The 16,294-nt window shown below is 33.3% G+C and overlaps 2 protein-coding genes across 2 annotated transcripts; both read right to left on the bottom strand.

The window, feature by feature from the left end:
* Positions 1 to 564: 564 nt before the first annotated feature.
* On the bottom strand, positions 565 to 4,417 carry LOC115966537. The gene is made up of 3 exons (XM_031085753.1): positions 4,350 to 4,417; positions 1,430 to 1,764; positions 565 to 1,104 (listed from the first exon to the last, which is right to left on the bottom strand). Exons 2-3 carry the CDS (start codon positions 1,760 to 1,762, stop codon positions 565 to 567), a joined length of 873 nt encoding a protein of 290 aa, XP_030941613.1. The 5' UTR covers positions 1,763 to 1,764; positions 4,350 to 4,417.
* Positions 4,418 to 6,042: 1,625 nt separating this feature from the next.
* LOC115968979 (sulfate transporter 1.3-like) lies at positions 6,043 to 14,590 on the bottom strand. Its single transcript, XM_031088531.1, has 14 exons — positions 14,398 to 14,590; positions 11,974 to 12,334; positions 11,838 to 11,886; positions 11,536 to 11,743; positions 10,341 to 10,515; positions 10,152 to 10,217; positions 9,959 to 10,072; positions 9,746 to 9,862; positions 9,505 to 9,631; positions 9,020 to 9,306; positions 8,747 to 8,937; positions 8,182 to 8,267; positions 8,017 to 8,093; positions 6,043 to 6,473 (listed from the first exon to the last, which is right to left on the bottom strand). The coding sequence occupies exons 2-14, from the start codon at positions 12,313 to 12,315 to the stop codon at positions 6,336 to 6,338; spliced, it is 1,977 nt and encodes a 658-aa protein (XP_030944391.1). The 5' UTR covers positions 12,316 to 12,334; positions 14,398 to 14,590; the 3' UTR covers positions 6,043 to 6,335.
* Positions 14,591 to 16,294: the final 1,704 nt, after the last annotated feature.

A 16,294-nucleotide genomic window follows, 5' to 3' on the forward strand; every position in this document is an offset into this window, starting at 1 on the left:
ATATTTTACGGAAATCGTTTTACGGAAATTTAATTCCGGTGTTTGATTCGTCCAAATATTTTACGGAAAATACTTTACGGAAAATACTTTACGGAAAACGTTTTCCCATGTTTGGTTCGGAAAATACTTTACGGAAAATAATTTGGATCAACATAATCGAGCTGGAGTTAGAGCTTAAAAATAACTAGTTTGAAACTATATTTTACTCTTTATAGATAAAATTCAAGAACCTGCATTCCCTATACATATCTGTAAAAATACTTTACGGAAAATTATAACATCAAACATAATCATTCGAATATACCCATAATATTTATATAAAAACCCATAATATTTATATAAAAACAGCCACATCAATCGTTCACCATTGGCATTACACCTCAATGGCATACAAAAATGATACCTATTTGTGGTATCTGAACAATACAAATACATAATTTGGGCAATTATATCGTCTCAATAATACAAAAGAGTACATATATAATACATTGATAGGTCAATATTAATACTACAACATAAGTTAATTCCTAAATCTACCATCACAGTCAACATGAAATAAGCAAATCAAATTTGTGAGAAAAAATAACCATCTAACCATAGCTTCCTCAACCTAGCATTCTTGGCTAAAAATCCACGTGCCGTCTTCTCATTCTCACAAAGATGGTCGAAGGCAGTAGCGAGCATATCTTCGCTATATCCCTCCGCCATCATAGCCATTACCTCATTATACAAAGTTGTATAATCTACCGGGCCCCGATTAATTTCTTTCAGAGCGCCAGTTATTTCCTTCAGCTGATCAGACAGATCAGTCAGCACACTATCATCAACAGTAGAAGCTGCACGCCCTCTTTTGCGGGACTTGGAAATTCTCGACCCAGTGGTGGATGATTCATTTGCGTTCTTCCCCTTTTCAACCACACATTCCTCCACATTATCTGCGACAAAGTCTGCACTATCCCCATTATCCCCATTATCTGGCTCATTTTCGATATCCACTCCGGACTTAGCAAAGCCACCTGTGGCTGTGTCCTTTCCCACCACAATCGCTAATTCATCGTAAAACTCAATTTTTTTGTTCAGATACTCGGCATGCTTCCGATGTGCCTGTAAGGGAGAAAAGAACGTATATAACAATGCAATAATAACTTCTCTCATAAATTCAATATAAAAGACTATGCACACTTTCCCAACATTATCAATCTTTTCTTTACCAAAGAAAATTGTAGCTCAGACACATATACACATATAGATAGATGAAAATGCATAAATATGTATAGATATAATACATAGGTAAGGTGACATGAAAGTTATGTTTGGAAAACCTTATAAAAGCAATGGAATTCTAAAAAGTATGACACTATAAATTTCATATGAAAGGCAAAAACATATATTATTATCTATATTAAGAAAATATAGATGGAAGCCATACCATAACTTCTTCTTGGTATGTTTTTGCGTCACAAGTTATCATTTTCAGATTTTCGTCCCAACCGAATCCACTCTTCCTTCTAAGCTCTTGAATAGTTGACCACATGGACCTTAGAGTCCGCATCCGGTTCTCCACAAATACAGGGTGGCACTCAACCCCGAAATGGGCCGTTATCTCCTTGGCTACAAGAGCAAAGGAGCCGGCCCTAAAAGTATTAGAGGGCTTATTGCCCTTTCCAGCCTCCTCTGTAAGTATCTTTAGCATCATCTCATGCATAGGTGGCAGCCACCTAAATTGCTTGCTGCCACCAACTTTTTCTTTCCCCTTTGACATTACTACATATGAAAATAGTATAGTCAGAGTAGCATTTAGTAATTACGCTCGGAACATGAATAACAAATCAAACACACATACAACCACGCTTATGAATGTGTACAACAGAATGGAACATGCTAACTATGGAAATGACAATGTAATACCATCAAATAACAATGTAATGCTAAAAATTCTTTTTCATTACATCACCAAAAGTCTATATTACATACATTGTCTTTACAAAAAAACAAAAAGGAAAAACACATTACAATCATAGAAATCTAAATAAAATACTACTCTCCACTCCTGATATAATCAGACCACATGGCTTGGCATATCTCATCTCTCTTAGCATTCCATGATCTACTATCTTCGACGGACTCCCGATGGGATTGTGTTTCTTGTTGGTGGTCACTAAGCTCTACTTGGTTCATTGCATCTTCCATAATATGTTCATTTGGTTCAACCCCCATAATGTGATTATGAACCACACAACACGCTAACACTACTTTCACTTGGGTTGGGAAAGACCAATATGGTTCTGCATCTAACACTCGAAAACGTTTTTTCACCACTCCAAACCCTCGCTCAATGGTAGTTCTCAATGAAGAGTGTCGGAGGTTGAACAATTCTTGCGCATTCTCAGGAGGACGATCACTAAACTCTTTCAAGTGATATCGTACACTCCGATACGGTGACAATATTCCATTTTTATTACCATACCCAACATCACCAAGATAAAATTTACCTACATATATTAAAAAAAAAACACCAAATCACTACTATGTTTAGGAAAACACATAATATTTATTAAACTAACAAACCAAAAGGGTGAAGTAATCGTTTAATACCATTGGGAATTGAAAATCCCCCTGTCCTAGCAAATGCATCATTTAATACACGTGAATCATGTGCACTGCCTTCCCATCCAGCCAACACATAAGTGAACTTTAAGTCAAAACTAATGGCAGCTAACACATTTTGCGTGGTTCTATCTTTGCGACCACGAAATCTTCCTTGTATTTCAGGTGGCACAGATGCACGAACATGTGTACCATCTATTGCTCCAACACAATCCTAATTTTCGACAAACATAATGGTTTAAAATTACATAAATCTTCACAATTTACAAAAACACACAAGTCGCAATATTTACCTTAAAATATGGGTAAAACCTTCTGCTATTTCTTATCTCTGGAGGTGTATCTTCGCTACGCAGTCTTATTAGAGCTCTATATAATTTCAGGACCCCCCTAAGGACAATCTTGAAGTATCTATTAACAGTCTCAGTTGATCTATAGATCCGACTACCCATTACACGAAACCTCACATTATGACCAATAATGTGCAAGAAAATGAACACTTGCTCCGTAACAGACATGTGAACAGTCGGACGTACGTGCTCCCCCTCAGTGAGGGTGTGACATAAGTGGTGGAAAGCTATAGGCTTCATCCTAAGTTGATTCACACAATGTCTCTCACTTCCATGCAAAACACTATTTATGTATTCCTCTCTCTCGGCGGCATGGTTAACATAAGGCGCCCTAGGCAGTTCTCTACGTCTACGTCGTAATTTCTTTAACAATGCAACCCCCACAAGGAGGACAGATGCAACTGAGGCAAGAATTGCGGCTTTGGTTTTTTTCTTCATCTAACAAAATCACAAACATTGTAGTTTAAGAGGTATGTAAACAAGTATGGTATTGATTACACCATAAATAAAATCAGCCACAAACATATAACATCCAAACCATCACATTGCATTCTATTTACACTATAACAATACCATCACATTGATAACTACACATTGATATCTTACAATACCATCACATTACATTCTATTTATAATCACCTATATACCCAAAACACCTTCAATGAAGTTTTAAACACACACATATTGGTCTGCAAGAACATAATAACACGAAGCATGGGTGAAGCCCCAAAATTTCTACACATAACCCATAACCGAATTCTAATAAAAATAACAGCAAAAACCAATCATGCATAACCAGTCAAGCCCCAAAATTCTAAAAAAAAATTTCAGACCACAAACCAATTGGGAATAACCTGCAATCAGAAAAGCCCCAAAATTGATATATGCATCACCCATAAATACACAGTTTCATAAACAATGGATAATTAAAAAAGTTGATAAATATCCTGCAATCAGAAAAGCCCCAAAATTTCATATACATAATTCACAAATACACAGTTTAATCGACAATGGATAATTGAAAAAAATTAATAAATAACCTGCAATCAGAAAAGTCCCAAAATTTTGATATACATTACCCACAAATACACAGTTATAAACAATGTATAATACAAAAATTAATAGATAAAAACATGTAAATAATTATATAAATATTTATATAAATAAACAACTAAATAAATAAATATATATATATATATATATATTTCAGAGATCGGATCGGGAGGATGGCTGGACCGGTGAGGTGAGTGGATCGGAGGTGAGTGAGTGTGTGGATCGGAGCTGTGTGGATCGGACTGAGAAATGAAATGAGAGAGTGTGGATCGGAGAAATAAGGGTGATCGGACAGAGAAATGAGCGGATCGGACTGAGAAATGGAAAAGGGAAACTCACCGTGCGTGGAGAGGATCAGCTGCGTGAGGGAGATGGGCTTGAGCGTTTGGCGTGAGGGAGATGGTGGAGCTCGGTGTGTGGATTGGGGCTTGGAGCTCGGAGCTTCTTCGCTCTGTGTGTGGATCGGGGCTTGGAGCTCGGAGCTTGGAGCTTCTTCGCTTGGTGTGTGGATCGAAGCTTGGAGAGCTCTGTGTGTGTTGAGTGCGTGTGAGAGAGCAGAATGGAAAATGTTTGAAGTGAAAATGAGGACTGAAATGATTTTCCGCCCCAGAAGCCTTATTTTACGGTCAAACTGAAAATATTTTCAGTTTGACCTAATTTTCTGGACCTACCAAACACGCTATTTTCCGGAAAAGGATTTCTGAATTCCGTTTGAAGTCAAAACAAACGGAGCCTTGGAGCTTACTGAATTTGGGTTTTGTTGCTTGGACTGAACCAATAAAAAGGGTATGTTCTTCTGCTTCTGAATCTTAGCTCTATTGAGATTTGATATTTTGTTGCTTTTGCTTTTGCCAATCTCGCTGCCGATGGTTGGTTGAGTTTTTTCATTGATTGATCTGTTGGGTTGGAGTTTTGTTGAAGATTTTGAGTTTTATTTTTTATTTTTATTTTTTATTATTTTGTTGAGGTTTTTGGATTTGGAATTTGTTGGAGGATCCGGTGATTGTGGATGTAGTTTGTGGCGGTGGTTGTAGCGGTGGTTGTTGTTGTGGCGGTGGTTGTAGCGGTGACTGTTTGTTATTGGGTGGTGGCGACTGCTATTGGCTGTGCATTTGTATATTTGCTGATTTTTGGGTAAATATATTATTTTAATGTGTAGTAAATATTATTTTAATGTATAGAATTGAATGATAAAACATCTGATAATGAGATGTTGTAAAATGACATGGTAAAATAATAAAGTAGATTTTTGATGTGGTAAAATGGCTTAATTTTTGCAACAGCTCTTAGAGTAAAATACGTAAATTGCATCCTGTAGTAAATCTTAGAGTTAGGCTTTTTTCTAATGGGCTGCGCAGATGGACATCTATTAGACCCAATCATATGATCCAATGCCAACGATAATTATGGTGAACGTCATACTTCTGGCACCATTTTTCTAAATCTTTAGTCCACTTTACAATGGCAAGTTTAGTTTAGTTTATTTTCACCGATTTAATCACTAATTTTTAAAATAATTATTAAAGAAGTGGGAAGGGGAGATTCAAAGCCTAGTTTACGGTTTACCTCATAGGGGAGACTAGGCAATGCCACATTGAACAAGTTTCTTTTTTGAAATTAATATTTGGTAAACCAAAATGATATTGATCTTTTAAAAAGTCATTCAACGAAGAGGTGATTTTTAATGGCTTCCCATATTTCAAACAGTTTTTCTTTTAAATCTAGGTAATTTTTTTCTTCAAATAAACACAATCGTTACCAATGCATTCACACTAAGTTTCTTTTTTCTTTTTCTTTTCATTTTTTAGAAGAAAATTCACATTAATAAATTGATTATTCAAAAATTACTAATTAATTTGAAAATTATCATAAATAATGAAATAATTCACACATAAAATTGGTTATATATATATATATGTGTGTGTGTGTGTGTATATGTATGTATGTATATATAATTTAATACCCAGCTATTATTATTAGAAGTGGTGAAGGGGGGTTTTGGGGGTGGGGGGGGGGGGGGGGAAGCAAAAAATAAAAAAAACTTAGCATTCATCATCGATAAACAAATTGATATGGTACCTAAGAAGTAAGAACATGAGTATAGGTACGGTTACAATATGGGGATGAGCAATTTTTGAAAATTTATAACATAACAAGGAAGGTACGACATCAATATGACACGAGTACAACACCTCAAATGAAATGTCCGTATTTCTTAGATAAAAACAAAGAAAATGAAAACCCGAAGTACCAAAAAAATCATATTAATTTTCTAGAGCTCCTTCAATATTGGCAGTATGGCACCGTTAATTGATCCCCTCTCATTCATGGTTCTTCTGTCTTTGGAACATATCGAACTGCGTCGGCAACGGACAGAAAAATCTTGCTCTCCCCAATCAAGGTTGCAATCTTTGATGCATGCAACTTGTTGACCACAACAGGCCCTGGATTTGCTAGAAGTAACTTTGAAATAACAATTAAAAAAAAAAAAAAAAAACCCCTTCCCATTAGTATTTCTGCTTTTATATTGGCCAAACAAATTGCACATGTCATGAACACCCAATACTGTGGCCTCGATTTGCCAGATAAGATTTGGCAAAAAAATTGGCTATGCCAATATGAATGCTCCAAGATGCTATTATATAGAAATGTTTAGTGTGCATTTAAATTAGCTTATTTTTATCAATTTATTATATAAAAATATACATGTACCTTAAAATTTTTTATAAAAAGTTAATTAGACTAAATCAATAGGAATAGGTCATTAGTCCTATCAAAAGAAAAAAAGAAAAGATAATTAGTGTATTTAGCATATATAATCATGATCTCACGTATGAGTGAATCCCATCATTTTTGGTTCAACAATGTTTAGATTTATACAATTCGCTAAAATATATTTGTCATTGAATTATTATTCTATTTCCAACTGTAAAAGTTTTAAGGAAATCAATAATAAATAAGTTATCACCTAGCTCAACATTTCTACTCCAATATTTTCTTTACTTTTACATTGAAATGTGAAGATATTAATTTTTTAATAATTGACATATATTTGGGACAATTGTTAAAAAGTTTTGGGCCTTTTGGCGGAAATATATAAAAGTTGAAAACTAAGCTGAAGACATGAAAAATATTAGTTACATAAAATGAAAATGGATAACTAGCAGAGAATGATAAGATATATAATTAACAAATAACTAGATAAAAAATGATATAGAGCACAACCCAGGTTAATTAGGAAAAAAAAAAAAAGTCTAATCCTCAACCCTCAATACACCAAAATCAACCGGAAGTGTCTCGTTGGATAGGACACTATCAGATTGGTGGGTTGAATGTATATAAATATATTTCTCAAAGAATTGATTTAACTGTTAAGTAACATTGAACTCAATGCTTCTGGCTTAAGTTATTTGATTTTGACTGATAAAAGTATTTAGATTAAATTTTGCGGAAGGTATTATAGCACATAAATAATCCGAGCTGGGGTTAAGATTGATGAAAAGTAGTTATAAGGACACTGATAAAAAAATGTATCGCACTTTCCTCAACTATGTTTTGGCATGAGTTTGATCTACCAATGTGATTAAAAAGATAACTTTATCCCTATGGAATCACATTTATTTATTTCAATCCAAAGTGGGATCTTCAACTCCCATATCCTATGTATAAATAATGTAGTAAATAATTTTTAGAAAATACCGGAGCACAGTAAATAGTGCTTATTCTTTTCACATTTATGGCGTGATCCACGCTCATTAAATTTAAGATGGGTTTATAGGGTGAGGTGGAAGACTATTTCACAATATTCCGAGGGTATCTAAGAATTTTCCGTCACAAAAAGAGACCAAAATATTGTAATAACTTTTTATTTTCCCTTTCAATTTGAGTACATTAGAATTACGAACTAAAAGCAAATTCAATTAGAACACGAAGTTAAATTTCTGCAAACCAAAAACCTCAGATAACTCACAAAATAATTATTTTTAGTTTTGAATTGTGGAATTACCTGAACATCTCTCTTCTGAAGACTCCTATATAATTCTTCAAAGGCATGAATGCCACTAGTGTCAATGTCGGTAATAGCTGCAATAATGCAAATTCATGAGACATATTCGGTTTTTGAGATTCATTACAGAAGTTAGGAATTATAACAACGTATCAATCTGCTTACGTGACATTTCAACAACCAAATACTGGATTGCAGGCAGACCCTTCTTTTTGAGCTGTTCTTCTTCGTCGGTTAGCCATCTCAAAATCCTGCAAGAAATTGGATTTAAGCACTAATCTGCAATGGATTGCATATGTTGAAACAACCACAAACGGGTCTATGGATTCAACTGAGAAATGTTGGCGGACAATAAGTATAAAGTTATAATATTTCCCTAATAAATTCTTTTAATATGTAATTATGTACTTTATAAGTCATAAAATTAGTCAATGATATTCTAGTCTAATGGTACAATCAAGAACAATTTCCAGTTAGATACTTAAGACTTCTAGAACATTAGAAACTGTTGGAATTATTGTACAATGAACTAATTCACTATTTTGGAACCATTTAATTTTTTGGAACAATTGGAAATTTAACAAAAACCATAATTCACTCTGAATAAGAAGCACCAAAACTGCACATTTCCCAATTTTGTAAGCTGTTTGTTCATGCATATCCCTATAATACAAGTACTTCAGAAAGGAGAAGCAAGAAAGAGATTCAAATGAATTGAAAAAGCTAATACCTTTCTTTAATATAGTTGGAGTTTGAAAAGTATATAGCAGAATCTACTCTAACAATCAGAATGCCTGGAACCTTTTTTGCTTCTGGATATTGCAGGATGTTTCTGTAAACAGCAGTCCCTGGAAGGTTACCAAGTAATGCAGTTCTTGGCCTTGTCACTTGCAAGAGTATTTTGGCAAATGATATTGAGACCTATTGCAAAAGTAATTTAGTAGTGATAGATTGGAAAGCCAAAAAAAAACAAGAAGAAAAAAAAGAATGCTAGATTTCTCACCGCAATTAAAAGGCCAATCTCAACAGAAACAAAAATCACACCGAAAAAGGCTCCCATGCAAGCAACAAAATCAAATTTATCAATCTTCCACAATAGACTCACTGCTTCAACATCAATTAGGCCTACCACAGCAGATATGATGATAGAAGCAAGTATAGCATTTGGGGTGTACTTAAATAGTGATGTCATGAATTCCAAAGTAAAAAATACAACACAAGACATCACAATGTTGGACATGGCTGTGTTGCAGCCAGCCATGAAATTTACGGCCGAGCGAGAGAAGGATCCTGCATTAAAATCATAGACACAAACAAACAACGTTAATTCAATAACAATACATCCTTAGATAAGTACAAAAACTCAAGAAAAATTCTTATTTTTATTTTTTGCTGAAAGCAGGCTTAAATGTAAAGTTTTAAAAAATGGTACATAAACAAAATAAGCGAAAAGTTAAATGAAAAAGCTGGTGGCAAATGAACACACACCTGTAGCAACATAACACGATGTCATGGAACCAGCAACATTCATTGTCCCCAGTGCCACCATTTCTTTGTTTCCATCAAGATGGTAGTCCTTTACTGCCGCAAATGTTCTTCCAATTGCTATAGCTTCCTAGAAACCAAAAAAAAAAAAATAAATAATGGCTTTCACAACATTGATTGGTAAAATCTGCTGAAAAATTATATTACTAACTCAAGTAAGATGGTCAGTCTCATATATTCTTACCGTTAGTCCTATCATACCCGATAAAACACCAATCCGAAATCCTTTTCCAAAATATTTTCCAGTAAAATAAATTTCCTTAAAGGATGGTGGATTTATGCCCTTTTTTATATGCCGAACCTGAAATAATATAATTATTAGTAAGAATTTGGCGTTATTTCCTTACTCATAAAGCTAGAATGAAAAAATAATCATGAAATTAATAAGAGCACTTACAATTTGAACACCATGCTTATCAGCATGGGTTATATACACAAGAAAGGTGGACAGGATGACACAAACCACAGGAGCAATTGCAGGAACCCAGAAAAGTTTTTTGTTCTTTTTTCCCTGCTCAAATATATATTATAGAGGAATCAACTGGAAGAACTTCAAGATATAGTAAGAAAAGGAAGGAAAGATTTCTTACAATGTGCTTGGCAAGTAGAAGGAAAGCCAAGAACGAGATGCCTATTGCCATTGTTTGCCAGTTCCACTGTAAAGCAACGTAGGAGAGTATATAGTATAAGATAGTAAATTGATCTACGATATATATAGCAACTTAGCTTGATGTCAATAATACAATGGAGAATCAGAATAAAAATGTGAAATTAATTACCCCATGATGTATTGTACCCCATACTGAGCGCATAACAGAGACAATATCAGTCTTCCTTGTGAAGTTAGATATGCCAAGCAAACCCTTGAGCTGTTGAAGGGCAATGGTAATAGCAGCTCCACCCATAAACCCAACGATTGCAGCGTGAGAAAGAAAGTCAATCAAGAAACCCAATCTGAAAGCAGAGTTGATATATATTATCCTTCTAAACATTAACAATTAATGTGCAAGAAGAACAGGGACAAACCTAGGATTTCAAACTAGAAAAGGTCGGAGTAGGAAAAAAAAAAAAAATCCAAATAGACATTCATAAGGATTAACAAATTATAAATACACAAAATCGTTATTTTTTAATGCATTGCTAGTTAAGATTTTATTTTTTTATTTTAAGTTAGAACATTCATAGTAGTGATGCTAAAATTTTTGACTTTTAGCACCTCAAAAAAGCTAATTTATTTATTTTACCACCTTACTTTACAATACACCTAACATCAAATGTTCTATTCTTTTACTATTTCATTTAAAATAATATAAACAACTCATTAAAATAATAAAGAGAGAGAATTTGAGTTTTTAATTAATTGAAGGTAGAGAAATAATTTTAATAAAATATTGTATTTTATTTTTAAAAACTTGTTCTAGTCAACTAGTATTTATACCAATTTATTATAGTTGCAAAAAAAAAAAAAAAGTTTTAACTTCTCTAATAATACATGATTTTTTTTGATTTTTTGGTGATAAAATACTTTTTTTTGCTAAAATAAAATTACTATTGTGAATGTTTTTATTATTTTTTTAAGTTTTTGAGTGGGATAGATTCTAGTTAGAGGAACCTAAAGTTTTGGAAGGAGAGCAACTATAAAAATTATAAATATAACAAATATTAAAAAAAAAATTGAACCAGGGAGCTGGGCCCCACTTGGGTTACTCCCTAAGAACTTATTTTTAATGAATACTCTGAAAAGTTTAGTAAATATTCCTTAATATATATATATATATATATATATAAAATATAATAATGCATGCATGTATGTATTATTTTATGCTCGCTATTGTACACTCTGTGCATTTACATATATTTTTTATTGATGTATTGCATGTAAAATATGAAATGGATTATGTGTGCAAACACATTTGTAAACTAACCAGTGTGACAGAATCAATGCCTAGAGGTGGCGAACATGTATATAAATACCTGAAAAACCCTAGTGTGAATTGAGTGATGCCAGCAAAGAAGGTAGCTGTGAATGCAAGACGTCGATACTCAAGTGTATCTTTCACTGGATCAATCTCATTCTGTAGAAGACTTCCAAGCAAGAGAGACACAACAGCCACGGGTCCTATAGCAATGTCTCTCGAGCTTCCCATGAAGGCGTAAATAAGAGGGGGAACAAAACTGCTGTCTGTATTTCAAGGGAAATAGACCATATAAAATGGAATTAGTGATAGTTAAGACAACCAAGTAGCTCTGGTTACAAGGAAAACAAGAGAACCCACATAATCCATTTTGGGGTGGCAGATTTGCAAGCTTTGCATATCCAATATCCTGATAGAGTGACAGACATATTTGAGTATGACTAGAAATGTATGCATGGAAACCAAATGATAAAGAATTTCATCCAAATTCTATTACCTGAGGAATACATAGGCTTGCAATTGTTAGTCCAGCTATTAGGTCCCCTTTGAATCTAGCAAGATTATAGTCCTTCCCCCAACTAACAATGGGGAAAACAGCTTGGAGAGCGAGGACAAACTTTCCTAATCTGGATTGGCCCTTGAAGGGTCGGAAGGGGTTACCAACGAAGAAAGTTTCATTTACAGTAGCTGTAAACTGCTTCAAAAGGTTTTGCCTCCGAGGCACCCCCACTTTGTGAACATATGGCAAATTTTCTGGGTTGTGATCTTGTGAAGGAGACATACACATACTTGTGTCCATCTCCTTCGTTCCCGCCTCGTCAGTAACATCAGAGTTCATTGCAACCAGAAGATTTATTCTAATAAAAATTTAAAACAGAAAAAAAAAAAACTACATAAATTAGTCCTATAAAAATTATTGCATATTGCAATGGTATTCAAACGCTTGCAAAGTATATACTTATTAAGCAGATAAAGCTACTTACTTAGCGGAAGAACTTAACCAGACCTAAGAGCTAAGTGCACTGGGAAGAAGAGGGAAGCTCCTGCTAGCATTTATATATGTGTTAAAAAGGAACCTAAAGTCAACTATTTTTGCACTATAAGGAGTCTTAAAGATTCAACTTTGAATATGGTCACTTTTTGAGAAGTAACAAACGGACTAGTAATAACCATCAGTTGTGGGAAAGTGTTGACCAAGGAAATTGGTTTCAGCTATATATGATTTCTTCCACTCAAGATATCTTTATTAGTCAGTAATGCATATGATGGTGGCCGTGGACAATTTGATTTGAAAAAGGTTAAAGGTGAGATAAGGTGGCTGTTCCTTATGCTTGGCCATCAAAAGTGATTGTTTATTAGCAACCTTAAAAGCTAATCCTGACGTTGCATAATACAGTTCTTCCATTAATTTGATGCTTCTCAATTTGTTTCTGTATTTCGCGTTGTTCAAAAATTAATGATTGCGAATGCAAAACTATTTACATGATGAATCTTTCCCATTTAGACGGGTATGTACAAATTAACATGTGTAGGAGAAAAATAATAAAAATCATGTATCAAACGTACCTGACTTTTCAAAGGTGAAGATGTAGCTAGTTGAGGTAGGTGATTGAATCCTATTAGAGCATTCACAATAGTTCATCTAAAATAGCATATGTAAAATATAATTCTAGTTATGGTAACCAATCAAATATACACGGTTAATATGCATATTTATTTTTTTAATTGAGAGAGAGAGAGAGAGAGAGAGTAATTAAAAATTAATTAAAAAAACATTTAAATGAAAGTAGTGTAAAATAAATAATTTGATGTGAGTTTTTGAAAAGTGGTTCAAGGAGAGTTTAGGGCCACACATAAGAGGTTAGTTAGAATTATAGTTAAATGATTAAATTTACTATTTTCTAATAACTTAAACTTTTAGGACAATCGGTAATTTAATATAGTTAAATGATTAAATTCATGTAAAGCTCCCAAATGTCGGATTTTTTTTTAAATGAGACCTTTTGTAACGTGACATAAAGACTCCGTACTTTATTGTTTTATTGAAATTTCATAAACTTAAATTAAAACTAAACTAAATGATAAATGAAGTGACATCTCCTAGAGTATTTACTTCAAAGCATAATTAGATGAATTGAATAAATATCCAGTCTATATTGAATTTGTATAATTCCTAAAAAAAACGAAAGGTTCTTTTCATTATTTGTTATACCTAATGTGTAAAGGAAGTTGTCTAGACTTAGTCTAGAGGTAAAATATGTTCCTAAGAAAGTGTAGGACACCTAGGATTGCCATACAACTAACCTTCACTTGTATTATTTGGAGTATGGCTGAATGGTTTTACTAAGGACGCATAACTAAATTACACACAACTAACGCTAATAACCTATTCACTATTTACTAACTAAAAATACCAAAAGTTAAACTAAATCAATCAAGGCATGTTATATATAAGAATTTAAAAGGAAGTAGAAAAAAGAACAAATATGATGTGAACCATTCAAGTATATGTGAGCATGAGAGAAATCAAAGCAGACATACAAACATGTGATTAAGAATCCATTTACTTTATTCGAATCTTTTAGGATCAAATGTTATTGTTTTCCCATTTGATTTTAAATTCAAATTCAAACTAGGACTAAAATGGACAAAATCCTACACTATCATTAAAATAAAATTCACGTTTTCATATTTCTTATAATGCTATCAAAATTAATAGAATTCTCCAATTAAAATTACATTGAAAGCCTATACTCTCATCAGAATAAAATTGTTGTTTTCATATGTCTTATATCTCATGCTATCAAAATGTATTAAAAATTTAAAACTTTTAAAAAGCTCGGAATTGTAAGCAAGAGAAGTCGTGCAAGTCAAAAAAAAAAAAAGAAAAAAAAAAAAAAAAAAACAAAGGAGACCAAACCTTTTTGTTCCAATTGGTTTCTACTCCGCTGCTATTTAAATAGAAACCCATAATTGAAGAACATGCAAAAACAAGTGAAACAAAACTGGACATTTGATTTGGAGGAACCTGGCATACGCTAGCACATTACGGCGTACTCCTATCATTTTAGGTGTGCCCTACTTTAGGCAGAACACCTCTAGAGCACACGTAATGAAGCAACTACAAAATACAACAAATCTCTGAATTTAGAACGAGATAAGAGTAATGGGAAAGATAAGAGTGAATAGTGTTTGAGTTGCAGTGAGTTAATTATCATCTTCTTTTAGAGAGCTCAAATGGGTTATAATTTAAAGCTCCACCACCTAACATTCAATTCTGTTCCTACATATTAGGATATGAAGGTTCCCAAAGTTCATTATGTTCCTACGAATTAGGACATAAACTTTAAGATACTTTAGAATCTTTTATTCACCTCACTGCCTTGACTCACAACTCTATATCTTGAGAAATTATTATTTACACTAGAAAGATTGCAGATGTGGTCCTTCCTGACCAATGAGATAATATTATCTATACAAATGTATGTGTGAGTTTCCTAATCAGCATAAGGAATAAAAAATAAAAAATACCAGATAATACCACATTTGTATAAATAACAGCATTTTATTGGTTGGAAGGTTAGGGAGGACTATGTCAGCAGTTCTCCTGATGGACTTAATAATTTCTCCTATATCTCTGAGATATCTCAACTGCATTTTTGACTAAGTCAAACCTCGCACAACCAATCATAGCCAAACATACAATCTCCATTATTCATAATTATCTTATTTATAATATACAATATTGTGTAATGTTCTTTTCATATAAAATATTATTTAACATTTGCACATATTGTGGGCTAATTGGCCACATAATCCAACACATAAGACTATCATAATCCAAATAACCATGTGATTTTGTGTGTAGTGAACATGATATTACTAGAAATGAATAAAATAAGACAACTAAAAACATGCAAGCTCTGTTGCTTGAGTCTAGGAAAATTGTCGATATGTGACTTGTTTGTAATATATAGTTTATGCTGTTTGTGTAGCTCTGTAATTAAATAGCTTTTTGGAACTATTACTGTGCATCGTTAGTTTTAACGGTATAGCTGTTCCAAGTAGCTTGATGTTGGTTTTATTAACTTGAGTTGGGTTGAAGCTTAATATATTGATTTGGTTTTTGAAAAAGAAAAATTCTATTTAAATAACCAAATTAGCTGCAGCGTTGTGTTTTTGTACTCGGGTCCTAAATATAATGTTTAACTTTGGTTTTCCTGACCAAAGGTTTTGTTGTGGATTGTAATAGTTTTAGGATACATTGAGGAAGAGTTTGGTGGAATTGTTAACTAAGAGGGGTAAAAAGACCAACCTTCAATCGGGTTCAGGTTTGAGTGTTTTAAATCATTGATTTTTGTCCTTATTTTTTAAATTTGATATTATCATCAAGTTGGACTTTCTGTTGGTTAAGTTTTTATTATACCATCATAAAACCAACTATGATTATGATTGTTGGGTTCAATTCATGTGTCATGACAATATCACTTTGTAAGATAAGAGATTACGGTAGTGACAAGTTTCTACTGAACTTCAAGATCAAACATTCAAAATTTACCCCTTTCTCGGATCACAAAGGTAATTCTCAAGAAAGTTTTAATAAAAGAGAAGAAATTTTTTTTCCCACCATCTGTCTACAAGCTTAATTTCGATGCGGCAGTCTTTTCAGGGTTGGAGAAATCTGGTGTAGAAGCAATAGTCCTTAATGATAAGGTGGAGGTTATGACGGCAATGACTGACAGTGGGCCGAAGGTGGGTACAAGCGAGGAAGTAGAACTGCTTGCATGTAGAAAGTCACTTTGCTGTGGATGCTGGTT

The sequence above is a fragment of the Quercus lobata genome, chromosome 11, assembly GCF_001633185.2.
Source record: "Quercus lobata isolate SW786 chromosome 11, ValleyOak3.0 Primary Assembly, whole genome shotgun sequence".
In the NCBI taxonomy this organism is placed as follows: Eukaryota; Viridiplantae; Streptophyta; class Magnoliopsida; order Fagales; family Fagaceae; genus Quercus; species Quercus lobata.

Excerpts from the sequence above, each read along its gene's own strand:
- LOC115968979 (XM_031088531.1), bottom strand. The coding sequence starts at position 12,315 with ATGAACTCTGATGTTACTGACGAGGCGGGAACGAAGGAGATGGACACA. Across the intron at positions 10,218-10,340 it reads GGGGTACAATACATCATGGG|TGGAACTGGCAAACAATGGC; the intron begins GTAATTAATTTC and ends GTTGCTTTACAG. Across the intron at positions 9,863-9,958 it reads ATAAGCATGGTGTTCAAATT|GTTCGGCATATAAAAAAGGG; the intron begins GTAAGTGCTCTT and ends ATATTATTTCAG.
- LOC115966537 (XM_031085753.1), bottom strand. The coding sequence starts at position 1,762 with ATGTCAAAGGGGAAAGAAAAAGTTGGTGGCAGCAAGCAATTTAGGTGG. Across the intron at positions 1,105-1,429 it reads CATACCAAGAAGAAGTTATG|GCACATCGGAAGCATGCCGA; the intron begins GTATGGCTTCCA and ends TCTCCCTTACAG.